General features: G+C 45.3%; 1 protein-coding gene across 2 annotated transcripts in view; it reads left to right on the top strand.

The window, feature by feature from the left end:
- LOC135919255 (BTB/POZ domain-containing protein 3-like) overlaps nucleotides 1-13,305 on the top strand; it is a 66,016-nt gene extending 52,711 nt beyond the window's left edge. For both annotated transcript variants that reach the window (XM_065452965.2, XM_065452964.2), the window contains 3 exons: nucleotides 3,090-3,429; nucleotides 10,280-10,836; nucleotides 12,363-13,305. In XM_065452965.2, the coding sequence (XP_065309037.2) occupies nucleotides 3,090-3,429; nucleotides 10,280-10,836; nucleotides 12,363-12,895 (1,430 nt within the window). In that variant the 3' untranslated portion in view covers nucleotides 12,896-13,305. The remainder of the gene's footprint in view (nucleotides 1-3,089; nucleotides 3,430-10,279; nucleotides 10,837-12,362) is intronic.
- Nucleotides 13,306-21,100: the final 7,795 nt, after the last annotated feature.

Here is a 21,100-nt window from a genome sequence, read left to right as displayed (position 1 = left end):
GTTTTCGAGTTTTACGCAAGCAATGCAGAACTCTATGGGTAAAAAAAAATCAAATTTTTTACAGCTGCTCCCGCGTCCTGTCACGCACGACTTTGTACTCTCTCATTCATCAAAGTGACGTGCTAATACTTAGCGTCTTAGAAACTTGCGATTTCGCGCCCACTTTCGTTCGACACACATACTTTTTTGGACACGCTTCTTTTACATGCCTTTCAAATGGGCGATGTCCACCTATAGCTCTACGCAGAAGTGCGTGACCCATTGTGACATATCGGACATCTGTCTCGCAGGACAGCAGCCTAACTGGTCTAACCATTAGGCTAAAATCGCACGGACAGTTCTCTCGTCTCAAAGTCGCTCTTCGAATCGTCCGGCCCATGCGTCACTTGCCGGCTTCCAGCATTCTTCGGTCGCGGTAGCTAACGCTTTGACACGCTGTCTTAGGCTACACTGCATTCGGGGGCCGGTTTATATTTTTCGTCGAAGGAACGTGTTACATCCAAAGTGCGTGAAGTCCACCTAAAATGCTATCACACTGAAAATGGGCAGCTTTGAAACGCGCTAATTTTCGCGGAATTCCGTGGCAACTTCGAACCGGAGCGTAGCCCACACACTGGTGCACTGTTTTGTAATATAACGCGGTGTCCTCAATCGTACGCGAGTGCCAGGCGCACGGTGTCACAGCCTTGGTTCCGCTAAGCGACCCCCGGGGAATTCATTCGAGAGGATATGGGCGCCATCGCGGGTCATTTGGTGGGGCGGCCACGGGACGATCCGTTTTCCGGACATGTGTCTGTCTCTTGCGCTGCAGCCCATATAGGGCGTTTGCACGTGGTACGTTGCTAGTAGCGTGTAGCCGGTGGTGCGCGAACAAATTAGGGTTGTGCAGCACGTTCCTTTGAGCTACAAGGATTACTGCGTGCCAACAGATTTGTGCAAAAACGTTGACTTGTTAAAAAAAGGGTATCTCCAATTTCAGTGACTATTTGATTACTGTAACTCAATAATTGCGAACAACAGTATGGGCACCCTACTATATGCTTAGAGCTATCACGTGATTTTTACAAAAGCAGCGACGAATAAAGAAAAAGGGTGTTATTCAGAAGAACACACTATAGGAACGGTAACTTTTTCTTCGGCGAATTGGTCTTAGCTGAACGACATGGTTTGCGCAAAAAACGGGAAAAGGAAGAATGTGAGTGACAGACTTTTCCAGTTTTTTGCGCTGCAGTACCGTGTCGTACACTATAGGAAGTGCGCCGACGCTGCTTTGAAACAGCCAGGCATGGCTCTTCTCTCATATGAACCATTTCACTATTATTATTATTATTATTATTATTATTATTATTATTATTATTATTATTATTATTATTATTATTATTATTATTATGTTATCATTATTCTCGTTTTCAAATTGTTGATGAACCGGTAAGAGGATTGTATTCTCATAGAATATGTTTGCATTTCTTTTCTCGCGGATATCTTCTACCATAATTTTGTTCCTGGAAAGAACCATGTCAGGAACAAAACAGAATTCGCTATGCCCTACACCACCACACAATATTTGTGTCTAACTTTTACATTGATCGTTCGAAGCTTGTGAGAACACACGAGTGCAGTTAAGGCCATAGTTGTGTTGCTTACAGCAAAATTGAAAATTAAAAAAAAAGTTAAAAGCTTTGTCACTGGCCAGGTCATCCGGTGTGCGAGAAATACGTTTATACCATGGAAAGCCATTGACTGAGGCACAAATGACAGATCTGTAGTCCCGAAAATATGGCGCCGAATACGTAGCACACGCTACTCGACCGAGATTGTCATTCCTGTAAGTAACAGTAACGCTACATTGACACCGCACTCTCAGCAATCGTGGCTTGCTTGTCGGCCTCTGGTGTGGCCTCAGAGATCACACGACCTCGGAGGCCACGCTATTGGCAATTGAATTTTGTCGAAATCTGCAAGGTGGTGGAAGTTTCATCAAGGGGAACATTTGTTGGACAGGCTACCTGAGAATGGATTGCATGTCTGACTATTACGGCTATGTTTAATAACTGTGCCTAGAAAAATGTCCTAATTCTACTGTATGACATCTAATTTTAGTTGTATTGCATGCCATAGTACCACTGTTTTGCTCCATTGATACATGCACTTTATGCGAACGAATGAATGAATGAATGAATTACCTCTTTATTGGCAAAGCCGGCTGATCAATTCTCAAGGGGAAATAGGGTATGGTAATATGTGAAAGCGTTTGCGAATAAACAAATAATGACAATCACTCATAGAACCCTTTTGAGAAGAAGTTTTCTGCACGCATAATAAGTGCGCGGAAATGTATTTATGAACGCTGCACTCAGCTCCTTGTGTAAATGCCGTCATACCTCTGGCCAACCCTCTTGTCCATTCTTTCTACAGTTAATCGCACTGCTCTTCTGGAATAGCAAAATCTCATCAGTATTGCATATTTTGTTGTCGTTTTGTCGATAATTCGTGTTCTCTCGTTGTAGCAATAACTCGTTTCAATTTCATCCTGAAAGCTTAGTTGTTAACCACAAAATGATTTCCTTCAGCTTTTATCCTCCCGTTGTGTAGGACAGCAAACCGAGTATAACTTCATCTATCTATCTATCTATCTATCTATCTATCTATCTATCTATCTATCTATCTATCTATCTATCTATCTATCTATCTATCTATCTATCTATCTATCTATCTATCTATCTATCTATCTATCTATCTATCTATCTATCTATCTATCTATCTATCTATCTATCTATCTATCTATCTATCTATCTATCTATCTATCTATCTATCTATCTATCTATCTATCTATGCCTTACTCAGGGTACGCAAACAAACCAGGTACCACCTGGTAAACCTCTCTGCCTTCCTTACTCCTTATCTCGACTAACTTTCCCTAAACCTCTTCTGTCCTACCACGTACGGACGGTGGCCCATTCAGGTTGTGTCATGCAGCCAGCCTGTCGCAGTGACCTGCTTGCGTAGGCATTTGGCCTCGGCCAAAAGCAACCCAGACACACACGCACGCTTTATCTCAGCACGAACGCGCGGTCGGTTTCGAATCGCAGGCTGCAGCGAGCTGGCGCACGCAGGCAGCAGCAACAACCCCCAGGGCCCCCGCGGGGGTCGGGGGGGCGACGTCCCCCACGGCGGAGGTGGGGCCGCCATGGACGCCGACGGCGAGAAGGTGTTGCAGCGGACGTCGTCCCTGCTCCAGAACAAGGCGTTCACCGACGTCACCTTCATCGTGGGGCCGCCGTCGGCCTCCAAGAAGTACGTGGGCCACCGGGTGCTGCTGGCCATGACGAGCCCCGTGTTCGAGGCCATGTTCTACGGAGACATGGCCGACAAGTCGAAGGTCATCCGCATCGCCGACATCGCCCCCATCGGGTTCGAGAACCTGCTCAGGTGAGGCCACACCACACCCGTGGATCGTAGGAAAAATTTTGCTCAATCTTAATAAATTTCGGGAGACCCCCGTTTGAATCCAGCGGAGATCTGTTTGTACCACATCTCGGGGGGATGCCAAAATAGACCGCCGAGTTTAACTGCCTACGTAGTTATGATCTAACTAACACACTGGAGCAATGGGAGGCACAACTCGCCAGCTCAGACCCGAAGGTGCAGAAGGCTCTTCTCGATCACGTTAGGCTAGCGGCCTAACGTTAGGCCAGATGAGCCCTGGACTTGGGTCGCCACTCATCAAGCTCCTATTCCCCATTTCCGCAATTTAATAGAATTATTATCTCTCTCGAGATATCAGGTGAACCAGTGTACCACGGAGCAAATAACAGTAATATATATCTATATATATATATATATATATATATATATATATATATATATATATATATATATATATAGAAGCGAGCTCAGCGTCACGGCAGCGTGATGTAAAATATCCGGAAATTTCGAAGCCGTGAAAAAAGAAAAATGGTAGGCGACCCTAATCTTTTACTTAAGTGTCTCTTAGGGGCACTCTCACTTCTGCGTTTCTGTTCTTCGTGCTAACTTTAAGCGAATACAACGCACGAACCCAACTCGGAGGCAACTGTTTTACATTATTTCGCTGGTTGAATGTCATGCCACCTTCTCGTGTGTGAAGTCATTAGTCATCTCATTACTTCCACTTTCTACTTCCGGGTTTCCGGGAATTTCGCCAAAGTCGTGCTGACGTGGAGTGTCTCTAAACGTTTACGATTCTGCGCGTTGTGCGCTGTAATCAGTGATTTCTAATTAATTCTGATTATTCCAGAGATTTCAGTAACTCAACTTGTAACTAAACCCATGCTATTGTATCGTATGTATAATGAAACGCGTGGATTTTGTACTGTACCATTCTTTTTCTTATTTATTTTGAATCTCCTCTTCGGTCGTCTCAGGAGGTGAACCGGAAGCTGCTGCGCAAGAAACAAGAGTGTCACTCGATGCTCGTGCCACTAACAAGGCATCAAAAAAAAAAAGAAGACTGGCTTTATTTCTCGGAAATTTAGGAAACACTGGGAAAATATGCTCATCTTCCCTAGCATACGAAAGTTCAAGAAAAAGAAAGCTGCAGACGAGGGTGCATGCAAAGAACGGCTTAATGAAAGTCTTGACACGATATCAACATTGTATAACAAACGATCAACATTACACTCGGAGATCATTGGCGGGTTTTGCGATTCTCGTCTACCGATCGCTAAGGCTGTGCACTTTTGTCTCATTAGGCAAGCGATGTTTGTTTGTTGTATGCGTGCACACTTCCAGAGCTTTAGTCATTCAGATTGCGGGCGGAGCGTGTTTGCCACGTGGTCAGTCACATGACCAGCAACGGTAAAACACCAGGTCGCACACATCGGCGCCTTTAGACGCGCGGAACGGTGGCCAACGATCGAGTCGTAAGCATACAGATTCACTTTCGCCATCCGCTTGAAACCAGTTAACGATAGTAAAGTATTCTTTCGAAATTGTATTTATTAATTCTATTAAAGATGATGCTCGCGAACAATTGAGGCAATGAAGAACAAACATCGCCCCCCCCCCCCCCTTGTCCCAATTTCTTGACAAAACCTCACTCTGGATTAAGTTTAACAACATGGTGTTCACTTAACGTATCCTTAAAGGAAAGTGCATGAGCATTTCATATTTCGCCCCCGTCGAAATGCAGCTGTCGCGGTCGGGATGAAATCCGCGACCTCGAGCAATGACATAGCATCAAAGCTACTGCGGGGGCACAGAAGTGTTGATTTGTCGTGCGACCGCTTCCATTCCGTAGTGTCGCCTAGACCCTGCGGTGCGCTTTAATGCGCTTCTGCTTCTGCACACCGTTCAATACTATTATTTTTTTTATTAAATTATGGGGTTTTACGTGCCAAAACCACTTCCTCATTATGAGGCACGCCGTAGTGGGGGACTCCGGAAATTTCGACCACCTGGGGTTCTTTAACGTGTACCTAAATCTAAGTACACGGGTGTTTTCGCATTTCGCCCCCATCGAAATGCGGCCGCCGTGGCCGGGATTCGATCCGCGACCTCGTGTTCAGCAGCCCAACACCATAGCCACTGAGCAACCCCGGCGGGTCCTTCAATACTTGACCGCTTGACATATTTGCATGGTGTTTGTTTTTCAGCAATAGCAGAAACGTACCGTACCGTGTCTTGAACTCAAACTTATCCTGATTCCTCGTAACTGCTGTCGTGTCTAGTCCTGCGTTTACTTGCCTTCCCAATCACCTTTTCTTTATCCTCCCCCCCCAACACCCTCCGCCTTTGTATGGCAAGTGCGAGCTAAGAGTGGCAGGGCTGCTTTTCACTCGTTTTGCGACTCCGTCGGTTGTATCCATTCTCTGCCTCCCCCCATCCCCTCCTTACCCTTCTGTGTAGCTTCCCTGGGACTTGTGCACGTTCGTGGAAAGGTTAGCGCTGCAATTTCTGTAGTGCTTTTGAGTTGGCCACGGATAATTACAGCTGTCAAGAGTCTAATGTGGCAAAGCCTAGGGAGCTCCAGAGGGTGTTGTGCACATTCGACGCGGTGCAGAGGCCAAACGAGTTTCTCGAGTCTCATTTCTTCTCTGCCATGCTCATTCCACGTATATGCACGCTTTGAACAACCCCCGATGCAGAGTGTAAAACAGCAGAAGAAGCACCAGCAGCGGGAAAGTCGAAAGATGGGTCAAAGAAAGCTTCGCTACAAGAGCAGATTATCCTTGTCACCTAAAGTGGACGTGGTGGTCACGCGTATATAACAAACGACTAAATGAGCACATCTTGAGCACATCTTATTAAAATTTCTTAAAGAACATACTGAGACTAAAAACATCATTCACCAAAACCAGCATGGCTTCAGAGCAGGGTTGTCCACTGTTACCCAACTGGCAGAAATCTTTCATGACCTCGCAGAGGGAATCAATCATCAAAGCCAAACTGATATAATTTTCCTTGATTACTCAAAGGCTTTTGATCGCGTGGCACATGCTAAATTGAATTTCAAACTAAACAAAATACTTGGCGATGGTCCCGTTACGAGGTGGATAGCCAGCTACTTATCGGAACGCCGACAATATGTGCAATACAATGACCATGCTTCTGATATCGTTCCGGTCATTTCTGGCGTGCCGCAGGGCTCTGTACTAGCACCCTTTTTATTCATCTTATACATAAACGACATAACATACCACGTTGATGTGAAGGTGCGTCTCTTTGCGGATGACTGCGTGTTATACCAAAAAATAAACACTCATGCAGACCAAATAAGGTTAAACACAGCTTTGGGCAACGTCATAAAGTGGTGCAATACATGGCAAATGGCAATCAATATGGAAAAAACTGTAGTGATGTCTGTCACAAATAAGAAACCAAAACTTAACTTCTCTGACGGTACTGGCAACGGCGTGCTCAGAACAGTAACTGAAAAGAAATATCTTGGTGTGATTATTTCTGATAATCTCAGCTCTAAACCCCAAGTACAAAACATTACCAAAAAAGCAATGAACAGTTTATACTTCCTTAAGCGCACCTTGCGCTTTGCGACTTCAGATACCAAGTTACTCGCATATAAAGTCCTTATCCGTCCAATCTTAGAATATGCAAACGTCGTCTGGTTTCCATATATGCAAAAAGATGTACACATGCTCGAATCAGTTCAACGAAAAGCTGTTCGTTTTATCTACCATAGATACCGGCGCACTGATTCTCCCACAGAGCTGCTTTCCTACGCAAGCCTAGACACCTTATCAAGCCGCGTCACGCTTCATAGACTCAAGTTTCTTTATCAATTAATTCATAACGCATTTAACATGGATCCTGCTACTTACATTAGTTTTAATCGTTCTAGAGAGACACGTCACAAACGTGACTTTACGATTAATGAATACTCTTGTGCTAACAACGCATATTACTTTTCCTTGTTCCCTCGAGCCATAAGAGAATGGAACAGCCTAGACAAATCCATAACTGCGCAGGATTCCTTGGAAAAGTTCGCTGAGCTCGCAGCCTCGTCAGTCTTGTCAGCAATCCAGACCTGATGATCATGTTCAGACTGTATTGATTTTGTGTTGTTGCCTACTCGGTGTGTAACTGGCGTATTACGGTACTGTACTGTATACTGTTTGTATTGTTGCTCGCTTGATGTGTAACTGGCGCATACTGTACTGTATACTGTATTCCTGTATCTTGCTGATAAATCCACTCCTGTAACAGTCCCAGTGGGACTAACAGTATGTTAAATAAAAAAAAATGGCGTCTCAGTCGGCCCAGTTAGGTGGGGTGGCTACACAATCAAGATGTCGCCGAAAACTGCCTTGTTTCTCATTGTAATATTTCACGCTTCTGTTGGAAACGCAAAGGAAACCGATTTTCCCTTTTGTCCCGTAGAGTGCTCGGCTTTCGGAAACACGGTCAGAGCGCGGCTACTTAAAAAAAATATCAGCGTGTCTACCAAGTTGACATTTCCAAATTGCCTGAGTTTTCCAGGTTTTCTCTGAGTGCCCTTGCAAAATTCCCGGAGTGATGCAGAACTATGTTTTTTGTCAAGACGAGCTGAAATCATATTGCCCGGTGCTGTCACTCTCTACTAAGCATATGAAAAAAATAAAAAAAACTACTTAATCCAATTTGGATACTAAGGAATAGTGTTTATGTTATTCAAAAAGAGAACAGAATGGAGGGGTTAGTAAAATGCATAGCAAGTAATATGTCTACGAAAAAAATTGCAAATCGAGTCGCAAATTCTCAAATACGAATAAAAAAGGAGATGCATACAATAGCAAATATTTTTAAATATGAGCTAGTTCTATCAACTGATAGCAAGCTCAGTCGTATGAGGCCCACACTTTGTCACAATTGAGATTCTCTCTCAACAGCTCATAAGTCAACCTCAACTGTCCTGACATACTCTCAGCTTGTGCACGGCGCTTCAGTGTTGTGTTTCACAGCTTTAAAGAGTTTATTTTTGCTTGGATGAGGGACACCTGCATCTCGGCATCAGCCAACACTTTGTTTTTTGAGCTCAAGCTCCTTCAAAGAGGCGGCAGCACGCTTCCTTTCCCGTTCATTCCTCAATGCGTTGGTCATTTCTGTTCTTGTACTCCTTCCGCCACTCGTTCGCCCCACGGACCATTTGAAGCATCTTCTTGGTCAGTCGCAAAGTCCACATCCGAGTTTTGAGCTCCTTAGGGCCCACGAAAGCATCCGAAAAATTGGCCAGTGGGAAAAAAATAAATGCATGTCATTTACTGCCCTTAAGGGCTCAAACCGCCACAGACACATTCGAAAACGCTCTGAAGGCCTGTCGGTACACGTATTAGGCATATCGGTACTCGTACTGTGACAGGAAATACCGGGTGCATACGTGTATAATTTAAGGAATAGTGATTGTGTCCCGTGGCAATAGGCCCTTCCCACGCTTGTTACGCTTCACTGCAATAATTTTGTGTATGCTTCACCAAGAAACATATGTGTACGAAGGCGAAGCTGACATTCGGGAACTGGCATTATGCAACGCACCGTGCTTTCCAAGCTTCTAAGCCAATCGCGAGGACCGCAATGGCGGAGTCTGTGCCATTGCTGACAGCAGCGAATTTTTTCCATAAGAAACACGGCACCAAACGGCAAGAAGCTTCATAGCGAACGTCGAAGCAGCTAGGCCTAGCGTTGCCGCCACTGGCTGCCACCGGATCTGCGTGCGAGAGCGCCGATATGAGGCGGCGAGGTCATCAAAATAGCAGCAGTGGTGGCGTTAATGCCGTTCCGGACCTGCGGTCACGGCAAAACATCCGGAAAATCAGACGGCCAAGACTTCTTGCGTCCGAAATTTCAGACGTTCTGATACAGACTCTATGGGGTACGTGGTGGTGCCGCGAATCCGCCCAAATTATCGGGAATCCGGACAGTCGGTCGTCGTTGACTGTACACTGGCAACTCCTCCAACCGACGAGAGGACGTCGAAGAGGATTCATTACGATTCCTGTCTGTTACTCGAGCCAGCATCACTGCGTCTTTCGACCCTTTAAATAAAATTACAGCTAATTTTCTCTGATAGAGGCACAAATTCCCTGAGTTTTTCCAGACTTCTCAAAATCACTAAGAATTCCCGGTTTTCGCGGTTTTCCCGGTTCGTAGACACCCTGAATATACTTGTATATGAGTGACATTCGGCGCTATAACGCGCAGGGTAGGGCAACTAAATGTGCAATGCCACAAAACATATTTCGCCAAGCTTTCGGATCAAAATTGCGCATATATATGGATGAAATTTCTTGACGATGCCAAGACTTTACGTGTTGCAGCTGGCCTCATAAGGCAAAGCACAACGTCGTTTTTTCTTCTTTTTTTTTCTAGAAAGTTACAGGAGAAGTTCAATACAATACAGAAGACACATCAAGAATTTTGTTACTGAAGACAGACGTGGAACAACGTCGTTTTGCTAGGCTGGAGGTCTCCCACTTCTGTTCTTCTTCAGTTCGTCTGTTCTTTTACTTCCATTCAATTTCAGTTCTGTTAATGTGCGCTCAAAGCACGGAATTCGAACGTTTTTTTTTTTTGCATCTCGCCTTCATCGTGATACGCCCACCGCGGCGTGCAACCGAACCCAAGACCTCAGGAACATATATCGCCACCGTGATTCGTAAAGCTGAACGCTCTGGTCTAGCAACGCTGTTTAGCCAGCACCTGCCTATTGTTCTTTTTTTTTCAGTGTGCTTATTTTCGGAGGGAGCGGGGGGGGGGGGGGGGAGGTGCCGCTCGTGAGTCTATCATTTCAAACTGCCGGCACTCGCAGGTACGCCTACACAGACAACCTCAAGCTACAGACGGTGGACGACGCCATGCTGACCGCGTACGCGGCCAAAAAGTACATCCTGCCGCACCTGCTCAAGGACTGCTTCGCCTTCATCGAGAAGCACGTGACGCCGCAGACCGTGTGCCAGGTGTTCGAGTTCGCGCAGGTCATGGAGGCCTACCCGCTGGTGCACCAGTGCCTGAACATCATCGACCGGCAGACGTACCACGTGCTCACCTCGACCAACTTCCCCAACGTGGCGCTGCACACGCTAGAGACCATCGTGCGCCGAAAGTACCTCAACCTATACTCGGAGTACGCGCTCTATTCGGCCGTGGTCCAGTGGGGGCAGGAGGAGTGCTCCAGGAGGAACCTGGAGCGGGACATGGACAACGTGCGTAGCGTCATCGAGACCGTGCTCCCGCTCATTCGTTTCCTGGCCATGAGCCCCGAGGAGTTTTGCAAGGGCCCGGCCAAGAGTGGGCTGCTGACCAAGGAAGAGTGCTTCTCGGTCTTCATGAACATGGCCATCCCGGGGATTGTGCCTCTGCCAAAAGGTCAGAGCCAGTGTTCGCAAAAGCTCTTGTACGCGCTAGACTTTGTTCGTAAGAGCAAACTGCGGCCAATACGATTGTTGGGCCTATCATTAATAAAGGTGACTGACTAGATGCAAAGAGCGCTTTCAAACGCAAATATTTGTGGATTCAGTCGCATGCATACTACAGGAGGCGTTCAAATAGTCAAGCGTTCTGTGGTATAGAGTGACGAAGAAAAGGAGGCAAACAAGGAGTTTAGCTAGAACAATCTATCCTGTTTTCTATCCCACACTGGGGAGCGGGTGAAGGGAAGATCTAAAGAAATACCAATAGAGAGAGTCGGAACACTTGCACACGGCCCCTGTCGTTTTCGGCACAGGATAACCTCTTACCGCATGTGTATCATGGTTACGGTTCAGCGTTTTCGAATATTTCTTTTTTTTTTCGAATTCGGATTTATCCGAAAAGCTTAGATTTTGATGGTACGTAGCCTCAAACTACTCGAGGACGGATTTGTTCCTAGTACTTTGCAAGACATGTTGCTGCAAACGCAAGAATACATGGCATCTGTATGACGTCCTGAACATGCATGCGACGCAATGCATCATGTGCGAAAGGCACAAAATGTGAAACGGGTGAAAATGTCCGTGCAAACAACTGGGTTCGTGCACGAGCTTCTCATAAGGCTAAGATTCTCTAAGAAAACAGCTAACGAATTGTTGCCCATTATTCAAGCACCTTGATACTGAGTCAACTCTAGTCTACCAAGACTACACTGTGCTTGCAGTGTGCCTAAACGCTCTCTTTGGTCAGTGGAGCGATGAGACGCTAATCAGCTTCGCTGAGTGTCTGTGATTGTCAAGAGGAAGTTGAGTGTAGGTTTAAAATTGTCGAAGAGGAATGACGCAGTTTGTTCTTTTAAGAAGTAATACTAAAACAGTGATCCCCCTATTACGAGCAAGCTACTATTTCTACTTGATTCCTATATTCCAAAGCCGAAGCAGAGCAAGAATTCATATAAAAATAAGCTGGTGTATATAGTCTGATGAACCATATTCTAGAATCGCTATATCCGTTAATATTGGGGCGAGAGGTTGACTAGATAAAGAAGCAAATGACGGTCAAAATTTCATTGCGCAAATTTTGTGCCTAAGGCCATGCGCCGGTACGTCAGTGTGACGTCATAGACTTCAGAGCACCTTTTCGTGTTTGGCCCATCCAGTAAAAGTTGTTGCTGATTACTAAGTTGAGCCTTTGGCTTTTTTAGAATGCAATGCAGTATATCTTTAACGGTAAAAGTTAACTGGGGCCAAGCAGGTGCTTCAGGGCAGCACCGCTAACCGTCTCTGGCCTTTGCGTATTCAATTAATTAACAAAGCCACGTCTCGGGGTTAGTGTGGCTAGTTTGGTATTGTGAAATGGTCATTTACTAAATACAGCTGCAATTATTCTTTCTCCCTATATAATGTTCCCTAGAGTATAAGCTGTGCTGTGTCACTTATTCGAACGTCTCCACTAACGACCCGTCTTCGACGGTCCTCCCGCAGGCGTCAGCATGGAGGGCGCCAAGAGGACGTCGCCCCCCGAGCACTTCGTGGCCCGCCGCTACCAGGCCGTCTCCTTCCACGCGCCGTCGCGGCCTCTGCGGCTGTTCGGCCTCAAGTTCGTCGTGCCCACGCGCGACGTGTTCCTCGTGGGCGTCGGCTTTCCCGTGCGCCAGGACCTCGGCTCGTACAGCGTGCGGCAGCCCAAGTTCGACGGCCAGCTGCGCTGCAGCTACAAGGTGCAGGAGGACCGCCGCGAGCGCGAGGAGCTCGACGTGTCCTTCACGCTGGCCAAGGACAAGGACGTGCGCATCAAGTTCAAGAAGCCCATCTTCGTGCGCAAGGGACTCGAGTACGAGCTCGAGCTGCAGCTCGGCTCGCTCATGAGCGACGACGTCATCGTTCCGTCGCTCAAGAACAGGAAGAAAGAGGACACCGTCGAGGGCGTCACGTTCCAGTTCTCGGCCTTCCAGAGGCCGCACATGTCCAATGTTCTGGAGATACTGGAGTTCTCCGACTTGCTCTTCTACTTCTGAATACTCGTGTTCTTTTTCTTCGGTGATCCGGACGTTGCCCAGAAGCTCTTCACAGGTCTTGAGCACGCCCTCAGCGCCACGCTTGATAAAGAAGCAGCGACGACGTCACTGGGTGCCGTGGCTCAATAACGGAAATGAGGAAGGACATAGGTGAACTCCACGTCGGTAACTTTTCAAGTTGTCGCACTTCCAGGGACTCCTATGTGTCCGACGTTCACAGGGAATCGTCCAGCTTTCTGACTCACTGTTCTGGTTCTGAACAATCCATTGTGCGACGCCCGGAGTATACTATCCAACGAAATCTGTCTTCAAAAGCAAGTTTGGGTTACAGTGTTCCCCACATAGAACGGAAAGGAAAATGTACATCGAGAGCTCCATTATAGGTCTTTCTAAAGGTCCCGTAGGCCAGACGTCACTTGTGCTTTCCAGCCTATTGTTCTGCTTTTATTCTTACGTTTTGACGTCCAGGTACCATGCAATATCTGTGAGCATGCCGACACCAATACACGTGTACGTATTGTCGTCATTTCAAGGCCATTATAGTAAACGCTGCGTAAACGACACGGAGCATTTCAGCTTCGTGCACGGCGAGCCTGAATAGCGCTCGACTTCTATGTGACCGCATTGAACAGGCGGTAAAATTTTTTCCTGCTCTTGGTAGGCTTTGAATGAAAAGTAGAAGTGGTCAAAGAACTCACGAACCTCACCGCTTAAATAGGCGTCGCATATTTAACCAACCGAGAGTGCATGGGTGTCAAAAATTTTCTGTCTCCTCACGCGACATTCCAGGGACTAGAAAAATACGGTGATTTTCCTTTGCGGAGACCATGTCCGCTGGTTCTCTCGCGCTGTCGTACCATTTCGTGCGAACGACACAGAAATTTCTGCGTCCGCCCATGCGACTAGCATTCTCGTGTTTAGCTTACACATATCATTTACAGTTCCTCATCTCTTAGAATCGTTTATACACGACCCTTAAGAATACCCTTTGTGCAACATATAACTTTCCATCGTTACGAACAATTTTGCAAGAGACCTGAATATTCTAGTGAACATTTATTCCCCAGGGAACAGCACCTTTAAACGAACGCGGTCATCTACCACGGTACTAGAGCACCCTGCATCCACAGGCAGCCTACTGTACGGAGTGTAGCGGCGAGCACTGAAGCATTGCAGTGCTGCACTTTTCCGTACGGTGGGCCAGTTTGCGTAGCTTTCATCTGTGCGTCTGTTACATTAACGGTTATGCTTGGCTGGTGATGGTAATCGACGCTGAGAATGCACTTCATCCTGTTAGTTCACTTATTACTAGAGAAGGAACGAATCGTATCACTTAAAGGGTAACGATACACTGATTCCATAGCCTTTAAAACCAGCGATTTTAAGTCCATGTGCATTACGAACGCGAACCGAGGTAACACAGAAAAAGGGGATGATGCAGTGGCTGCACTGTATCAATGTAGGCTCGACATTGAGCCGACATTTGATTTGCTGTCGGCAAAACCGAAAATGGTGATATACTCCGTAATTAGCTATACTCCGTAAATTGGCAATGTTGTTCGGCGTTGCACTAGTAGCGTTCTGTCTTCCGCATTTAGGAGTTTCTTCTGAACTCCTCAAAAACTGCCGTGGCAAGCACCTCTTACGCATTGCTAGTAAATCCCGTAAGGGCTGTTATAGAAGGAAAGTGCGAAGCTACTTTCAATAAAAGTGATCATTCGGCGTCATAGCTAGCAAAGGTCATCTGCGGCAAGAATTTGCGTGAGCACCATCCCCGGAAGGCTCAAAGCGTCGTTGTTATGGGGCTACAACTGTTAATGAACGATGACTGTTGTTACCATCATCACGGCCCGTAAATCTTCGTCACTAGATTTTTTGGTTTCTTTTTCGCTTTGTTTTTCTTTAATATTATTCAAAGGGTCCTTCATCTAGCGCTTCAGCAGACAAGCGTGGAGCGTAGATTGTGCGCAGACATGGTTGTGTCTGCAAAGCCTCAAACCACTTTAAGGCTTCAAAAACACCCGAAATTTCAAATTAAGGCCCGTCTGCCCTACCTGTGCAAGAAGCGGCCGTGTCCTGCCAGAAAATCAAGGCCACGCGCACACACTCCTTTACGTCAGACACACTACCAGCATGCTAAATGACCGGTTATGCCTCGTGCCGTGGTGAATTCTCAAATGCAGAATTCGCGATACCGCCACTACACTGTAAAATAATTTAAACCCTTAAAGTACGAAAGGGTGTAAATGTGTTTATAACTAACACCCTTAGGGTGTGATTTACATAACACACACCCTAAGGGTGTGAGTTACAGGCATATTTACACGCTTTTTCACTTCTACGGGTGTAAATTATATTACAGTGTAGAAGACATACCTGCCAAAGTGCGAGCGTTGAAGTTAGTGAAGTCCCCCGAACACGACACTGAAAAGGCACGAGGACGGGGTTGAACGGAGAGGAGGGAAGGAGAGGGGAGGGAAGGAAAGTAACACGCTCTTCTGTTTTGAAGCTTGTCCTGAACGCACGCCTCTTCATGACAACGTAGTTGCAGGTACGTTGTTCAAAAATGTATTACGTATAGACGCGGCACAAGCGCTGCCAGAAACTTGGCACAAGAAATACTGGCAAGCAAAACGTTCCTTTTGACGTCACAGCGACATTCGTGTTGCGATTTCGGCTGCTTCAGGAACTTGTCTGTATAAATTTTCAATTACGCCGTATTTGTCTTTTCACCATCAAAAGACTTCCAACGTATGGTTCCGATTCGCACTCGCGAAAAGCTTCCGCGATTTGTATCTTTTCTTAAAACTTGATGCAACATTCATCAAATCGTAAGTTAAACCCAAAGTCGCAAGTTTTATGAAAAATGTTGGAGAGTTGGCAAGTTGGATAAAAGAGCACCACGTCACACACAAGAAAGATAAAAATTAATAACAAATTAAGCAGGCTAGGTTTGTGGTGCAAACATGACGTGACGCGATACTTCAAAAACCTGTCTTCTCTATAACAATGAACCAACTTGGAATTTTTTTGTGATAAAACGCTCCATAGAGAGTGGGTTCTAGTTTCCAGCGTGTAAACATTATATTCGACAGGGCCTGGTGAGAGTCCCTTTAACATTCGGCAAGCTTTGTTGAGAGTCAGAAAGAAAGGCATCGCCTGAGAGGTAAATGGTGTAAAGCAACAGCCTTGATTGTTTCTCAGGGAGATCTGCCAGTTTTCAGAAGTTTTCACTCTGAAACGAATGTGTAAACTTCGCATTACTAAATTTTAATTTATTCTCTTTATACAGCACCAATTTGAATTTATCAAATTCGCAGAGTTAGACAATGCACAAAAAATGTCGACTTTTACACGAAGGTCAAAAATCATGGCGGACCCGTAACCATCGCTTAAATGTTTGTAAGGTAGCTTACTGCCACAATTGTAGCTGGGTAGAAACCTGACGTAGCAAGCGTTTCTTTCTTAATTGTTATTAGAGGATGGGAAAGAAGGAATTAAAGTAACTACATACGCCCCTTAGGTTCATGGTAAACAGCTGTCTGATCGTAATCAAGGAAATATTCTCGCCTACCCTACATGAGTTTCAACATTAAGGTCTTGCACATCTACAGCGTTCTTTCTTACTATCTCCGTATTTTCTTTACTTTGTGTTGCAAGCTTATGTGAACTAGTTGTATGCTGTGCCTAGGATGACTCTTGTTCACGTAATTGCCACGTGTTCACTTTTTCATATCATCGCACTTTGGAAATAAGGCTCCAGCCACTTAGTATTTCTTATATAGGCTCATTTTGATATAAGCGAAAATGTCACCTCTACCAGTGCGCCATCGCTTTTGCATGTGAACCACCTTGATTACATAACATTTCCACTTCAACTCAAGACTGCGGCTTGCTAAACTCATTATTGTGGTCCTTGCATTAGCGACGACTACACAGCACGGCGAATCAACGTCGATTTCTCGTGTTTCTTACACAACCACCATTGAAGTCCATTCACGCCGTTGTCTTAGGACGATTATGGCGCTCTTCGTCGGACTACCAGTTCGACTTTATGCTTATGACGCAGCAATTTAATAGAAGCTTCCTTCGTGAGAGCAATCTTTACTCACGAAGCAATATATAACGCCGGTTATAAAGGTTTGATCTAGTTTGTTCACCTTCATGTTTACATCAATAAGACACTCAAATCACGTTCACGATATTACTGTTCGACCGTGTACACATATGCCGCTTAAGGGAGTTCTAGATGAATGACTTCAATACTGCCATTACCAATGAGCATACGGAATCTTGAGAGCACTTCGCTTAAGCTGTTCGACCATTATACCACGGCACCAAAAAAAAAACGGTTTGTCGTATTTGCTGCATGTGACACCCCGTGTTTCACAAGAAACGTTTCGAGGCAAGCTCGTAAGAAGGGTGTCCCTTGTTAATGTTAGTTATTCGTTGGTTCGTGCCTCCACTCCACTCGTTGTACTCGACTAACTCCTGTACTCACAAACGGGTTTCAGCTCGGGAAGTTTTTTTTTTTTTTTCTCGACTCCACCGAGTAGAGAGAGTATTCATGAAGCTTGTACAGAGACACCACTGAGTGGAGCGCATCGCCGCCTCTCGGCTGTTCTTATTATTAATAATATTTTATTTAAATGTTTCCGCTGCGGCATCACACATGCGAAGCTTTGGAGGCGAGACTGCGTTTTGATAATCATGGTCTCCGAGACTTGGGGTGGCGGGCGCGGTCCGCCCGATCTCGGGGGCCTTGCAGTAACGCTGTTCAGGAATTCCCACGCTAAGAAGCGCTTGAGAACTTTACCTTCCCGCTAATGCATTAGGGTAGGGGGTCAAAACTATATGGTTACAAAAGGTTTTGCCCAAGAATCGCCACGGAGGTGCCACTGAAGGACAGTGAGCGTTTTGAGTCGAGTGGTGGAGGTGCAATGCACGACATCCTAGTACTTTCTTGGCTCAAGTTGGAGGGCAAAGTGAAGGAATGCTTCTAGAATGCGGGCTTATTTTTTTTTTTTGGCCCTGTCGTCAACGATAAGAAATTGAATTGTCAATTTGAAAGAGAGGCGGTGAGTCATCCGAACGTGAATTCAGTAGCTAAATATCAAACGTACCCAAGACCATGAACTCTTTGACGGCAAACAGTATCGGTGCAGCAAACGTCAACATATTTGTATTTAGCCAATGTTAAAATCGAAACTTAGTACACGCAGTCTTGCGAACCGGGAGCAAAAGCTAAAGAACTTTTGGGGACTCGGCATACACGATTGCGGGAGTGTACTGCGAGGCAAGCTAATTTAGGAGCGTTGTGAGAAGCATCACGCGTTGACTTTGTGTCGACGCCCGGTAATCTGCTTGTGCGACTTGACATCATAGCCGAAATACGAGATTGTATAACCTACTTTAAAAAACGCAGCCGGCGGCAATCACCTACATTGATTTCTTTTTCAGCACGTTCTGGTTGCTCACTTGAATGAACGATAAGCAGAGTGAAAACGAGACCTTTCTTTACATGCTGGTCTAAAGTGAGCGAATATTCCTCCTTATTTTTACCATTAGCGTTTCCACATGGATAATTGCAAAATGAACCCTTACATAGTTTGAAACTGAAGATACAAGAATATAGGCCTATAGCCATGACCACATGCGTCTTAATGGGCGCCTTGGTTATCTGCTGCCCTGTACTGCCCAATGATAGCCGGTTGTCAGAGACCACAAAGGTTGAATCTGTTCGTGTGTAGTCGCCTACTTGGAACTCTATTAGAGGACTCGTGCAATAATAAGTATCGGAACGGTAGAACGTCTCCGACTCGCGATCATGAGTGGTTATGGACAGATTTGTCGACGCACTGGGTTACTGTTGAGAGAAGTGTTATAGCTGTGCGCGGGGCTGTCATACACAAGCATGTACAACTCGTTTGCAACGATGAGACATGTAACCGCTACATTGTATACATAGAAGTGCTATATAATAATCGTCACGTTGTCAAAATGTTGGCTAATAAATTACTCCCGATTCTTTGTTAGCCTGCGTATTGTATTTCTGTCTGATCATTCTGTATACAATGCTACAGGTGATTACGAAGTGATCTGGGAAGCTTCGTCCCGTCTCTCGATTTTGGGGTTTGCCTGCGTGGTCCTCATCGACAGCCAAGACGACGCATCTGTGAACACTCGCCCATGCCTGTTCAGGCTCGCTATTATGTCTGTGTCTTACGCGGCAGACTCACTCGATTCAGGGAAGTCTAACTCTGTTGCTCTTCTCAGATATTTACCAACAGTACGTTTGAAGATTCCTTGCATATGTTACAAACTTTATTAGCATTACTCAAGTTTCCATAGGTCAAATTAAATGAATGCGTCTCCAGCCGAAAAAGTATGCCCACATGTTCTGTGCAAATTCGAGCTGCTTACTAGCCAGTGGGAACTAATTATCACTAGCGCAGCAATGACTAGTTTAGATAATAACCTTCATAAACGCTTCGGTACAACACGTCTGGTGTTTCATGTACGGCAGTCACCGAGAACGTAATCCTGTATGTGACAAAGCCTTTTTTTTTTTATTGATATGATATAAGGAGATGTTGGCGCGCAATTTAAGGTGCCGGCTACTCCTTATCTCTTGGGTGGTTCCGTCATACATCATTCAGGGTTCACGGTTACATATGAAATAATCATTTCACACAAGCACCAGGACTTATAAAGCAACGTTTCCACAGGAAGACTATGGCAAATGTCTCCACACCTATGTAGTCGAAAGTCTCAAAAGTAGAAACGATACTGTCGCCTAATAACACATTTTCTAGTCAGCGGATCAGCGGGTACATACGGTATACATGGCAAATGTCTCCACACTTATGTAGTCGAAAGTATCAAAAGTACAAACGATACTGTTGCCTAATAGCACATTGTCTAGTCAGCGGGTGGTATATACATCGTGTAAACAATCATTCACAGTCACAACAAAGCAGTCAACATAACATAATTCCCAAACAGATGGATATATAGAGTCACATTGAAATGAACAGAGCAATGAAAGCACTAATAGCGTCCAGCGATGCCGCTGTCTTCAAAGAAAGTCTTTAGTGCTTTTAAAGCGCTCTTCTGCAAGGCCGTTGTTGGCCAAGGGCCCAAAAGTTTCCTTAAACTGAAAGGTCTGCGGTCTAATTTACTTAGCGCTGATTTAAGTCGGCATCTTGGTGTGTCGTGATGTGGGCAATCTAGAAGGAGGTGATATATATCTTCATCTACAAATCCGCAATCACATTCGGGGGTTTCCGCTCGGCCAATTCTGTGTAAGAAATGCTTTGTGTAGGCAGTGCCTAGCCTTAATCGATGAATAAGCGTTTCCATAGTTCTATCTAATGACAATGAAAATTTGAATTCAATAAATGGATCAATATGATATAAGTCAGAGCTCTTAGAATTCTGGTCAAACCAAGTGTTTCTAGACATGTTGAAAGACGTTGTCCTTATAATGCAGCGTAATTCATTCTTTGATATTGGGAGCGGAGCCGTATCATCTTTCAGGTGCGCTTGTCGTGCTGCTTCATCAGCTGCTGTGTTGCCAGGAATGTTGCAATGCCCTGGTATCCACTGGAATGCTATTGCATGTTTTGCTTCGCTTGCCTTTGTGAGGTATTTAAGTGTTTCATATATTACACTGTCGCTGAATGTTTTCCCCTTTGTGCTGCAGAGTGATGTTAGTGCCGCCTGTGAATCGCTGAAAATTACCCATTTTTGCGCTTCTGCTACTGACAATATAACTGACAATATACTGACAAATATAACTGACAATATACTGACAATATACTGACAATATACTGACAATATAACTGACAATTACCCATTTTTGCGCTTCTGCTACTGACAATATAACTGACAATATACTGACAAATATAACTGACAATATACTGACAATATACTGACAATATACTGACAATATAACTGACAATATACTGACAAAGCCTTTAGTATGTAATGGACACGGGATATCACAGGATGAAGCCAATGTTTTCTTGGCCTTGTTTGAAACCTTTACTATTTTACTTCACTGGCGCTATGCAAGGGTTGCAATGTGCGCTTGTTGGTAATGCATCTTCAAGCGGTGCAATTAGCGCTGTGTGTGTCCCTGTGTGTCTTCTTTTGCCCCGTCCTTTAATCGCGCTACCGTACACCGCTAAGCAATGTTCCTAA

Source organism: Dermacentor albipictus, chromosome 7 (genome assembly GCF_038994185.2).
Source record: "Dermacentor albipictus isolate Rhodes 1998 colony chromosome 7, USDA_Dalb.pri_finalv2, whole genome shotgun sequence".
NCBI classification, from domain to species: domain Eukaryota; kingdom Metazoa; phylum Arthropoda; class Arachnida; order Ixodida; family Ixodidae; genus Dermacentor; species Dermacentor albipictus.
The sequence above is the reverse complement of the archived record's forward strand: the minus strand, read 5'-3'. Positions and strand labels throughout refer to the sequence as shown.